Source organism: Brachycentrus maculatus, unplaced genomic scaffold (assembly GCF_059751285.1).
Source record: "Brachycentrus maculatus isolate JH-2025_06_01 unplaced genomic scaffold, ASM5975128v1 h1tg001423l, whole genome shotgun sequence".
In the NCBI taxonomy this organism is placed as follows: domain Eukaryota; kingdom Metazoa; phylum Arthropoda; class Insecta; order Trichoptera; family Brachycentridae; genus Brachycentrus; species Brachycentrus maculatus.
In genome coordinates, this window is record NW_028282069.1 from 131 (window position 1) to 14,471 (window position 14,341).

Genomic DNA, 14,341 nt, shown 5'->3' on the forward strand with positions numbered 1-14,341 from the left:
TTTAAGTAAAATTTTATAATACCTCATAAATGTTATCGTATGAGAGATAAGTCGCATGGAATTAGATATATGGAAGGGAAGCATGGAGTTGGTAAAAGAAGGATGAAAGCAGACCGAATGCAGTCGGAATGCCATCTCTCAGTGCGGCAAAATCATGTATGGTAGATGTTCCAATGGTGATATAAGGAAACAATCCAAGGCTGAGATAATCATTATGCATCAAATTAAAAATAGTGCGTTGAGATAGTTTGGGCATGTGAATCGAAAGAGAAATTCAGTCGAAATGCGATCTCTCAGACGAATGTGCGCCAAAAATAGTTTTGTCACACATTCGTCTGAGAGATCTCATTTCGACTGCATTTCATCTATCATACATAATAATAATAATAATAATAATAAAACCTTTATCCGCACCCCAATGGTGCATAGGGCACTGCGTCATATAAGCGCAGTGTTATCTTGATCGTTTACACATAAAGGAAAGGTGATCAGCCCTCCGCTTCAGGTACCAGTCCAGGGTAATATTGAATAAATATGACAGTGAAAAAAACACTTATATTTATTTTACCCCCCTCGGGAATCGAACCCGGGACCTCCAGAACGGTAGCCAGGCGTGCTGACCATTACACTACGGAGGCAGACAAAGGTATGATAAAAGTTCAAATGAAGGAAATAATGAAACGCTAAAATAAGCACTATCCATCGAATTCAAAATGGTTTGTGTATGTGAATCGAAAGATAGAAGATGAAGCAGTAAAACGAATTTACGAGACGAACCTAGGTAGTAATAGATACAGAGTGAGACTGAGGAAAACTTGGCATGATCAAGAGGTTAATAAATTTCAAGTACTTGAAAGCAGTCAGTTCAGGAGTCGGAATAATCGGCGGGAATGTATGAGTAGATGCGTGGCGTTCTATTCTCTCTGCCTACCCCTGCGGAAAGTGGCGTGATGGTTAGTTAGCTAGTTAGTTATATAACTCGCTGTTCTACAAATGACCAAGTAATGCGTCCTATTAAATAATGAGAAACAATTTAAAATTATAATTTCAAACTTGATAATAATTATTCTTTTACTAATAGTTTTAATTATTTCATCCTCAGACTATAAATTAGTAATGAATTAAGTGGACTTAGCACGAAAGACTATTTTTCTTTCACTTATTAGTGCATTTTTTCACTTATTAGTGCAATGCAGATCTGAATGTGAAATATTGGTAAACGGAGAGATTCTGGAACAGGTAGATGATTTCGTGTATTTGGGTAGTATGTTTTCTAGGGATGGAAAGATTGATAAAGATATAGAAAGGAGAGTGAATGCTGGGAACAAAGTGAACGGTGCACTGAAATCAGTTATAGCAAATAAAAACCTATCAGCGGAAGCTAAACTGGCAGTGCACAACGGAGTCCTGGTTCCAACTCTAATGTATGGAAGTGAAACATGGAGTTGGCAAAAGAAGGATGAAAGTAGACTGAATGCAGTCGAAATGCGATCTCTCAGAAGAATGTGTAACAAAACGATGTATGATAGATGCGAATAGTGAAATAAGGAAAGAATGCAAAGCTGAGATAAGCATTATCGATAAAATTAAGAAAGGTGTGTTGAGATGGTTTGGACATGTAGAACGAATGAGTGAGGAAAGAACGGTAAAACAAATTTATGAGGCGAATGTTAGCGGGAAAAGAAGCAGAGGAAGACCGAGAAAAACATGGCACGATCAGGTATGCCAAATACTTGAAAGTGGTCAGGTTAGGAGTCGTAACAATCGGCGGGTATGTATGAGGAGATGCATGAACGTGGAAGAGGCGAAGAATGTTTGCAAGGACAGAGTGGTGTGGCGCTCTATTCTCTCTGCCTACCCCTGCGGGGAAGCGGCGTGATGGTTAGTTAGTTAGTTAGTTTTTATTAGTGCATTTTCCAGTTTATAATTTAGTACAACTGCTGTGATAGTTTTTAATAAAATACTTGTGGAAAACAATTGTGAATATCAAATTGATATTTTGTGATATTTGAGAACAATCTGTGATATTTTAATACATATAAAAATGAAAATGAAATCGTTAATTATGAAGTCGAATAAACTGACGCTGCAGAAAAATAAAAAGGAATCTTTTCCCTACTATAGCATGGTAAGTGAAATGTATTTTTTATTAAAATATAAATAAATTTAATGTAAGAGTTCAACTCTAGTGTGTACAACATTAAAGAAAACATATTATTTCGAGAAATAAAAATACTTTTGTTCTGATCCACTCACATTTTTATTAACCAACTAGTTTCGGCAACAACCTGTTGCCCTCTTTAGGGTTTAAATCATTACTGAAGAGGGCAACAGGTTGTTGTCGAAACTAGTTGGTTAATAAAAATGTGAGTGGATCAGAACACAAAGTATTTTTATTTCTCGAAATAATATATTAATATGATCCACAAAGTTAGTGCTTTCAATATTCAAAACATTAAAGAAAACAATTCATTCTTAATGCATTTAAAATTATAACATTTAAAATATTAAAATAAAACAATCGATAACTAAAAAATCTAAAATATATTGTTCAACAATTTTTCTTTTCAAAATTGTATGTGAGACTTTTTAAATTATGAAAGAATTAAATGATTCGAACTATTACAGAATCTATTTTTATCTAATACCCACTAGAGTTAATAAACTCTTGTAGTGCCTATTTTTATGTAATTCTTACTAGAGTTAAAATCTAGTAGTGCCTTTTTTATGTAATTCCCACTAGAGTTAAACTCTTGTAGTGCCTTTTTTATGTAATACCCACTAGTGTTGAACTCTTACAAAAACTTTTTTTACGTAGAACCTGTTAAAGTTTTACACCATAAAGATATATATATATATATATATATATATATATATATATATATATATATATATATATATATATATATATATATATATATATATATATATATATATATATATATATAGAGTGGTGTGGCGTTTGATTCTCTCTGCCTACCCCTGCGGAGAAGCGGCGTGATGGTTAGTTAGTTAGTTAATTAGTAATATATATATATATATATATATATATATATATATATATATATATATATATATATATATATATATATATATATATATATATATATATATATATATATATATATATATATGTATGTTTGCAAGGAATATAATAAATACAGTGAATCTACAGTCATTTTACCTCTAGGTGTTATGTTGGTTAACTAAATATAAATCAGAGGTAAAATAAATATGAACGGACACTTGTGCTTTGAATTTTTGAAATATTGTTATCACAAATAAAAATACGTTGTTTCATGAATTGATTCGGCGGTCACTTTGTGGCACAAATCTATCCATTTTTAATGGGCAATATGCAATAAAATAGCAATGCACTGAAAATGGTTTGATTTTTGTATTATCATCGTTATTCCACAAAGTAAATGCCAAATAATATAAGTAACCAATGCCAAAAATAATATAAGTAGGTGCTTTAAGGAAATATATAAATGCAGTCAATTTAATGGAATCATAAATATTTATGGTTTTTCATAATCCTTTTGATAGTTTACTCGTTTTACTATACAAAGTGTCGGTAGCGATGGTTTTGCTACAACCTTGATACAGCTCTATTATATAATTATGTATTGCTAAGTGACCTTAAAGGATAAGGTTAAAGGTCGTGTTGTATGAAATCGTTTCTGTAAATGCAGTCCATATTTATGCAATACTTCCTTATCTAAGTATGAAATTTTTTACCCCAATTATCGATGTATTTTTATAAATAATATTTATTAGTTGCCTAAGAAAATTCGCCTTGCCAATTTTGTACGAGGATTTATGGTATATTCATACATATAAAACTTCCAAGAATTTGAGAAGTGTGGTTATCAATCATGGGTAGAATTGGTAAATCTTAATGTTATATTATGAATGAATGACGGTCGTAAGCCCCGTACATGTCTAGACTTCCATATTCTTCTTCATCTATGTTGAGATGTCAAAAATTATATTTTTATTTGACATATCATTTTAATTTAATTAATTTTTTTTTGGGAACTTTACGCCCTCTCAAACCATGTACCTACTGGAACGATTTCTATACGATTCCATGTACGAGGATTTATGACATATACGTTATTTATATTTATATTATATATATTTATATATATATATATATATATATATATATATATATATATATATATATATATATATATATATATATATATATATATATATATATAAATATATATAATATAAATATAAATAACGTTTATTTTATTAAAATAAACTCAAGTGGTAAAAAAACAGGTGTTTTTCTTTTATAATTTCACCATGTCTTACGACAAAGTGAATGCAGAAACAGTAAATAAAAGAACCTTTTGACATGTTAACGCACTAAGGACGGGAAAGGTATTTTTACCCGTTCGCTCGGTTGATGCTAGGGTATTGATTGACAGAAAGGGTATTTTTGCCTGACCTCATTTCAAAGTCAGTAAAAAAGGTTTTTTTTTCACTAGGCATAGACTATATTGATTCGAAATACTTACATGTTAATACAAATATATATTTTTTTAATTACTAGATTTTATACATTACATACAAAAGATACAATAACAATATACAGTATAAAGGTTTTACAATAAAATAATAACACCTGGACTTTAATTAATTCACTTTCTACCTTGTCCCTTCCAACGAGAAGCAACCATCGACGGACACTGTTCTTAAAGACATGATCACTACTGGAATTCTTAATGGTTACATATTTTATACTAATAGTATGTACCAATCTCTTTGTGAAGACCTAAACTATATGTCTACGCTGATTTCTCGGCTTTAAATAAATTAAAAAACACACGTTATGGTTTAAAAAATTAATAAAATAAACCAACACCCGTCTAGAGAAACACTGACGATATAAGAATGTGCTGGCACTTCAGGGCGAGAATCAATACTTACGTAACTATGTGATAATGTCAACATGTTATGTAAACAATTGTTGGCATAGACAATAATCAATTTGTTAATTATTTGTAAATTATTAACACATTTCCAAGGGCAGTAATGGTTTTACAAGCTGGTGTGACAACATCCATGCAGGTACATTTTATAAAGTGTGTACATGTGTTATGTAATGCCAAATATTCATTTGACATATATTTGTGTGTATGTATATATACATATATATATATATATATATATATTTATATATATATATATATATATATATATATATATATATATATATATATATATATATATATATACATATATATATATATAGATATATATAAACATATTTATATATACATTTTATTATATTTTTAAACTTTAAAAATGATCTCCTGAAAAATCAAGTTTTTTTTTATATATGACGTTGTTGAAAGGAGTGAGCCGTATGTAAGGCGATGATAGAAATTACGAAAGAGTCAGTATTTTAACTAAAAATAAAAATTGTAAACGATTAAATCAATTTTAGTTTCTTCATCATTCTCTTTCATCCCCTTTATTCTTCTTCTTCTTCTGACCCTTTCCCTAACCAACGGTGCATAGGGCACTGCAACACTTTGGCTTAATCGTTAATTATATGAAGGCAAGCTGATCAGTACTGCGCTACACCTGTACCAGGGAATGCAGTTGAAATGCGATCTCTCAGAGGAATGTGACGACGCAAAACGATGTATAATAGATATTTGAACGGTGACATAAGGAATGAATGCAAGGCTGAGATTATTATATATGTATATATATACATATATATATATATATATATATATATATATATATATATATATATATATATATATATATATATATATATATATATATATATATATATATATATATATATATATATATATATATATATATATATATATATATATATATATATATATAATATATATATATATATATATATATATATATATATATATATTTTTTTACACGTAGTTTTTTAAAATTCCACATATTCATTCTAGTAACATATTAGAGTGGCATCTTATACGATCAACAACTTTGATAGAAAACCTTTCAGTATGATTAAGCCTTTGAAGAATTGAATCCACGTGTTGGGAATATTGTAACGGTTGCGTCATAGAAAGGGGAAATCCGCCGCAAAACTGTCTTGGCCATGAATTGAATGGCTTCTAAATTCTTACTATTAAAATATGTACTACTGAAACAACAGGAAATCTGTATTGTTTCCGAGAAATACACGCTAATAATAGTTATATTTAGATTGATATTGATCTTCGTTGATGCTTTTTGTTCCCCGCGAATACATGTACATGGTACACATTTTTTAAAGAGATACATTTATTTCGTTTATTGTAACTGCAAACAGTTGGTAGAATTCCATATTGAATCGTTGGGTAATGTATGATTGAATTCTACATTTATTTATGTATTATTTTTGGACATCTCATCAAAGATGAAGAATATGGAAGTCTGGGCATTTACGGGGCTTACGACCGTCATAGGCTGGTTTAAGTGATCACTTAACACACGTGTAACATTCACCAATTCTACCCATTATTGACAACCACACTACTCAAATTCTTGGAAGTTCTATATATATGAACCAATTTAGAAACCTTGTTCATGAATCACTAGAACTTCACTAGAGACATCTATTGGTGAGATGTAAAGAAGCTTTTTATTAAGCAGAAACTCTTATATTAGTATGTATATGTATATGTATATATGTATTTATTTATGTATATGTTAATACGTGACGCGTTTCGTCTTCTTAGGACATTATCAAACACTGACTAAAAATATTTACAAAATGTCCTTGTATACTAATTTTTAATAAATCTTTTACTTAATAAATACCACTTTTCCTAAAATCTACTGTGACACGTGTTTCGATGCATTCCGCATTATTTTCAAACACCGTATGTGAAGCTATTTGAATGAATTTTGGAAACACATTTTATTTTAAACACGATTAATTGAAGTAATTTGAATGAATTTTGAACCCATAATTAACAATATGACAGTGAATAAAGCCTCCCCCTATTGTCTTTTTTCCCACTGATAGAAATAAAAATAAAAAATGAAAAATAAATAAAAAAAAGAAACAGCTACTACCACCTCTTCAACCTTCAACGTCCAAAGGACCCAACTCTAAAATTTAGAATTTACTTCACATACATCAAAAATAAAACATGTTTTTTTATTGAATTCTACATTTATTTATGTATATTTTAATACGTGACGCGTTTCGTCTTCTTAGGACATTATCAAACACTCTTGAGTGTTTGATAATGTGCTAAGAAGACGAAACGCATCACGTATTAACATATACATAAATAAATGTGGAATTGAATCCAACGAACCTTGTTTATTTTGGATATATAACCCAACATTTATTTCGTTTCGCAGATTCTTTGTGGCACATTTTATAAACTTTATAAAATAAAACAAACTTTGTTTTAACCACTTTTTATTGGTACACTTTTTCCAACCGGTTTCGACAAGAACCTTGTCATCATCAGGGTTCATGTACTAATTCTAAAACATTGAAATAATCATAGTTAGGTTAGAGTTCATTACTCTTCCCTTACGATGCCTTTGGCATGATGTGGACAAGGTTCTTGTAGAACAAACGATTGGAAAAAGTGTACCAATAATAAGTGGTTAAAACAAAGTTGTTTTATTTTATAAAGATATATTTCATAAATTGATTCGACAGTCACTTTGTGGTAAAATCTATCCATTTTTGATTAAAGTTTTACTAAGTAAATACTAATATTTCTTAAAATCTACTGTGACACGTATTTCGATACATTCTGCATAATATGCATCCGTATACGGTGTTAGAAAGTGATGCGGAATGCATCGAAACACGTGTCGCAGTAGATTTTAAGAAATAGTGGTATTTATGGTACTAAGTAAAACTTAAATTAAAATTTATTTATGTTTACATTCATATACACACAAATATTTAAATAATACAGTATTTTTACAAGCTTAACCTTCCCCTCCCGGTGATATGTATTTACTACTACTCGAGTTTAAAAATGAGAATATCAATATAAAATATAATAAATATGGGTTCACATTTTTTTGTATTCCTCCGTAATACTATTACGTGTTATTTTTTGACATCTCATCAAAGATGAAGAAGAATATGGAAGTCTGGGCATTTACGGGGCTTACGACCGTCATAGGCTGGTTTAAGTGATCACTTTACACACGTGTAACATTCACCAATTCTACCCATTATTGACAACCACACTACTTAAATTCTTAGAAGTTCTATATATATATATATATATGAACCAATTTAGAAACCTTGTTCATGAAACACTAGAACTTCACTAGAGACATCTATTGGTGAGATGTAAAGAAGGTTTTTACTAAGCAGAAACTCTTATATTAGTATGTGAGATCCGAATCCTGGATTATAATCACACACATGAGAAACGCCAGAAAATACCATTTTCATTTTTATTATTAAGCTTATAATTTGACCAGATAATTTATTTACAACATTTTGAGTGTGTCCAAATACTTGTTCACAAAACATGATTACGTGTTACATAAAATTATTAAAATATAAAGGTATTCATTTGCAGTGACGGAAATAAATAAATTTTAAAATCAATCGGGGATAGAATCACCAATACACAGTATGTATGAGTATGCGTGCGTGCCGCACTTTACGTACACGCGCACGCTGCTTCATAATGTCGCTCACTCCTTTCAAGAACGTCATAAATCAAAAATCGTAAATTTTCAGTTGTGCATGTTTTCGGAATGCCCAGAATATGTACAATATCCCAGCAAAAGAGGCATATTTTTAACTTAATATTTACCCGCTACAGGGCAGAAAATGTTCTTTTGCTTTTTGAAGAAAAGGTATTGTTTGATTATTTTTTTTTAAATATACTAAATATTTTTCAAATTGAGAAAAAACCTTCAGGTTTTACCTAAAAAGATCTGTTGCACAGTAAAAAGTTCAATAAGTGGCTTGATATTTATTTTTAATACATTGTGTTATATTTTTAAACTTTAAAAACGTTCTCCTGAAAAATCAAGTTTTTTGATTTATGACGTTCTTGAAAGGAGTGAGCGATGTGTCGGACGATCTCATTTTAGTTGCGCACAAGACGTCGTTTGGGATGGTTGTGCTGCCACACTAGCTATGGCGGATACTTATGATGTATTTATCGGAGAAACTCCCACCCAGAGTCCGCGGCACTATCCCCGAGACCACAGCCCGACGCGTCAAGGTCGCCATAAATCCCGTATAACTCTGACCTTCTTTTCCTCTTCCAGTTCAGGTATGCCACGAGGACCGAGCTGGCCGCCACGTGGTTCGGGGTCCTGATGGGCCTCACCACGGCCTGGGGGCTGCCGCTTATCATCATGCTGTACGGAGAGTTCACCAACCTCTTGGTGGAGAGAATGCACCCAGAGAACGGGCTTTCTACTACCACTATCATCAATGTATTCGGCGGTGGACAGTTCAAGTAAGGACGACCATTTACAACACTTTGAATGTGTCCATATACTTGTTCAATATAAGAGTTTCTGCTCAGTAAAAAAGTTTCTCTGTCTCACCAATAGATGTCTCTAGTGAAATTCTAGTGATTCAAGTACAATGCTTCAAAATTGGATCATATAACAGGACAGGCATTTTATTTTCAATTGATCTGGGTGTTTGTGATGTATTTTTCACATTTACCTTCCCTATCCTTACTATCCTACCTGCAAACAAGCATCTTAAATAAGACGCTTGGCGGGTTATTCCTTAAAAAAATAAATATATATAATAATAGTAATAATCCCTTACCGCACCCCAATGGTGCATAGGGCATTGCTGCATATAAACGCAGTGTTATCTATATATATATATATATATATATATATATATATATATATATATATATATATATATATATATATATATATATATATATATATATATATATATATATATATATATATATATATATATATATATATATATATATATATATATATAATTATAATAATAAAACCCTTATCCGCACCCCAATGGTGCATAGGGCACTGCTTCATATAAACGCAGTGTTATCTCGATCGATTACACATGAAGGAAAGGTGATCAGACCTTCACTTTAGGTACCAGTCCAGTGTAATATTGAATAAATATTAGAGTGAAAAAATCACTTCTATTTATTAAACCCCCCTGGGAATCGATCCTTGGACCTCCAGAACGGTAGCCGAGCGTGCTGACCATTACACAACGGAGGTGGACAAATTTTCAATTTTTTTACGAATGTCTTAATTTCTAAATTGATGAAAACGCATTCAAACTATGAATTTACATATTAATTGTTAATATTATTATTTATTTTTATTTTGTTTATAAAAATTAGACTTGATACTGACAGAAACACTGTCTCCACTGGTGACTGTCAAATATAATATATATATTTTTAAATTGTAGAACAGTTTCATCTAGTAATTCACATATATCGTAGTTGTACAGAAGAAAGTGACCAACTACCAAAACGTAAAATGTTAAGGAGGGCCATTGAACTCACTTTTGCTAGCCAAGAAAATAAATACCAATGCAGTTAGTCATTTTAAAAAAGTCAATATATTATGCTTCCAAGTTTAAAATCCTTTGAGATTTTTTCAGGGCAATATAAAGCTAGTAAGATATCAAATAGTCAATGATCACGCTTCCACAAGGGTCACAACCCTCAGTAATCAGGAGTAAGATGGAAAAGAATTCATATCTCAACATAACTGAAGAAGTTATTTAGAAAGGAATAAAGGATAGAATTGGTGAATGTTACACGTGTGTAAAGTGTTCACTTAAACCAGCCTATGATGGTCGTCAGCCCCGTAAATGCCCAGACTTCCATATTCTTCTTCATCTTTGATGAGATGTAAAAAAATAATATGAAAATAACTCCTGTAATTGGAGATAATCCAGATTTTGTGAACAAGTATTTGGACACACTCAAAATATTGTAAATAAATTATCTGGTCAAATTATAAGCTTAATAATAAAAATGAAAATGGTATTTTCTGGCGTTTCTCATGTGTGTGATTATAATCCAGGATTCGGATCTCACATACTAATATAAGAGTTTCTGCTTAGTAAAAAGCTTCTTTACATCTCACCAATAGATGTCTCTAGTGAAGTTCTAGTGATTCAAGAACAAGGTTTCTAAATTGGTTCATATATATATATAGTACTTCCAAGAATTTGAATAGTGTGGTTGTCAATAATGGGTAGAATTGGTGAATGTTACACGTGTGTAAAGTGGCCACTTAATCCAGCCGATGACGGTCGTCAGCCCCGTAAATGCCCAGACTTCCATATTCTTCTTCATCTTTGATGAGATGTCAAAAAATAATAGGAATAAAGGAATTACTTTGTATTGATTTTAACGTTTTTTTGTAATTTCAGGCCTAATGCTACAGCAGAACAAAACGCTGATCTCTTAGCAGGAGATGCTGGAGCCTTCGGTCTGGGAAGTCTAGCCATCGCTGCTACTCAGTTTGTGGCTGGTATACTAAGTGTACACTCATTAAACTGGAGTGCCAATAGACAGGTATAACAAATCATAGCTTCTTTGTAGATTTAGTGCTGTTTTTTTTTGTCTTATTTGCTATCTAGGCTTATTTGAGCACCATATTTCACCTGAAATTGGCTTCTTTGGGCAATGTATCTTTCAGGAGATGGCTTCCTCGGGCATTTTCTCTTACTGAAAATGTCCTTTTACTCGTATGAGCCAACGTTTACTAGATTTATACTATCCACTGACACTTCGTGATGGAATTGCATTTTTAATATATCATTAGATTAAAACCAATATTTTTAGCTTTTCCACTTTATTTTTATTTGACCAGTCTGATGATGTCGGTAACGACGAAACCCGGTTGCTGGTCAACGTTTACTTCTTTTGGGGACCATATCTTGCAGTAGATTCCCTTTTCTGGGCACCATAGCTTGCGGGAGATTGGCTTATTTAGGCACCATATCTTGCCGTATATTGGCTTATATGGGTGCAATAGTTTACCTATGATTGGCTTTTTAAGGCCCCATCTTTTACCTAAAATGTGTCTATCAGGGCTCTATATTTTAACAAATTTTTGCATCTTTGGTCGTCATCTCTTACTGGATATTGGGTTTTCTGAGCATCAACGCCTACCAGATATGTGCTTATTAGCTAAGCTAAGACAGGAGATGCATTTCTTCAGTACCATCTCTTACCGAATGTTGGCTTGTCTGGACGTCATCTTTTACAGGATGTGCTTTTCTAAGCGTGATCTCACATAAAAAAATGGGCTTATTTGGGCGCCATATAGTTGCAAAAATTGACTTACTTAAACGCCATTTTCTACCCGAGATTCAGGCTTCATTCCATGCTATCTATTACCAACAACCATACCAAATCTATTTACCTTGAAATAAGTTGTTGCCTTCCCACACTTATTTTCATTATCTTTTGTATCATAAGCGTCAGAAACCAAACATTATTTTGAATAAACAAGTATTTTAAAATTGTATTTCAGATTGCGAGGATACGATTTTTGTTCCTGAAATCTGTTCTCAGACAGGACATGTCCTGGTACGACACTCAACCTAACCTCAACTTTGCTAGCAAAATTACAGAGTAAGTTGAAATTTATCATCTGTATGTTCTTTTGTATTTCAATCCGATTTTCTTACGGTTTTTGTGTATTTATCTGCTGTGGTAAATATAAGATAAAAGATGATGTCAAGATACAGAGAAGGATAAATGGATACAGGGTAGGATAGATGTATAAAAGTATGATACAGGATAGGTTAAATGAATGGTTGTGTGATAAAATGTAAGAGATACATAGATAAAAGTATGATACAGGATAGGTAAAATGAATGTTTGTGTGATACAAGGTAAGATATTATATTATTAAGGCTATTATCCTTGGCTCTACCCGACCGAGTTTCTCTATTGTATGCTTGGCTACATAAGTTTAGAGACTAGAAGGAATGTGTATTTGATTACGCCTTTTTTTTGATTGTTGCGCGAATTTTTTCGATTGTTGTATGATCAATAATCTTGAAATTATCCGGAGCATTGGTCTGTATGTTCCCGATAGTTACCTAAGACAGCGTCGGCATAGATTGTTTCACATTCTTATGCACAAGACCAACCTGCCGATGGTTATGCGTGTAGGAAGAGCTACCGCTATGTTGAACAATATCACATTGGATATTGATCTGTTCCATGTGTCCGAAGGAGTCTTCCGAAGCGGGATTCTTCTACATATTTAACGAGAGTCTTCTTGCTTACTTTTTGATTTGTTTTTATTTTAATGTATACGCCTTAAATGTTAGTTTGTAATATATATATTAATTATTGAATAAATTGAATTGATTTGAATTGAAAAAAGATAAAAATATGATACAGGATAGGTTAAATGCATTATAGTATGATACAGGGATGATACATAAATGGATAAATTTATTATACAGGGTAGGATAAATGAATGATAGTATCACAAGGTAAGATGAATTGATAAAGACTTGATTCAGGAGAGGAAAAATTAATGATAGTGTGATACAGTGTGAGATAAATAGATAAAGGTGTGATACAGGGTAAGATAATTGAATGAGAGTATGATACAGTTAAGGATAAATATATGAAGGCATATACAGGTTACGATGAATGTCATACAGGATAAGATATCAGTATCATGCAGGGTATAATAAATGAATGGCAATTCGATACAGGGCTTGATAAATGACAAATATTTCAAATATTTTTGCATTTACCACATACTCATGCATAAACATGTTTATTTTGATTTCCAGTGATCTCAACAAGTTGAACGAGGGTATGGGTGAGAAGATCGGAATGTTCTTCTATCTGATCTCATCATTCTTCTTCTCCGTTGCTATCGCATTTATCTACGGATGGAAGCTGACTCTTGTGGTAATGACTTCTACGCCCGTCATCGTCATCAGCGCTGCATTGGTCGCCAAGGTACTTTAGATATCAATTATCTTTCAATATGTGCCTCATCTTTCATCTACTACATCTACTTTCATTACATTCTTCTATGGATTCTCCCTCTCCTTAAGCAATTCTTGTAGTTTTCTACGGTCATCATAAAATTTTCAAAAACTTCAACTTATTTCTTGTCATAACAAAGTTTTAAACCCCTAGGATTTAAAATACACACTACTACTACTGCTACCACCATAACACCGTTTCCCCGCAGAGGTAGGCAGAAAGGATGGAACGCCACACTCTTCTGTCTTGACATACACTCCTCGCCTCCTTCACATCCATACATATAGTCATACATGCCCTTTGATTACGCAGACTTTTGACACCGCCAGATTTTAGGT

The 14,341-nt window shown here is 31.9% G+C and overlaps 1 protein-coding gene across 1 annotated transcript in view; it reads left to right on the forward strand.

The window, feature by feature from the left end:
- Nucleotides 1-1,909: 1,909 nt before the first annotated feature.
- The window catches only part of LOC148299014 (multidrug resistance protein homolog 49-like), a 42,542-nt gene continuing 30,110 nt past the window's right edge, over nucleotides 1,910-14,341 (forward strand). Inside the window, exons 1-5 of the mRNA XM_088276451.1 lie at nucleotides 1,910-2,128; nucleotides 9,277-9,470; nucleotides 11,408-11,552; nucleotides 12,517-12,617; nucleotides 13,802-13,973. Of these exons, the coding sequence (XP_088132577.1) occupies nucleotides 2,045-2,128; nucleotides 9,277-9,470; nucleotides 11,408-11,552; nucleotides 12,517-12,617; nucleotides 13,802-13,973 (696 nt within the window). The 5' untranslated portion in view covers nucleotides 1,910-2,044. The remainder of the gene's footprint in view (nucleotides 2,129-9,276; nucleotides 9,471-11,407; nucleotides 11,553-12,516; nucleotides 12,618-13,801; nucleotides 13,974-14,341) is intronic.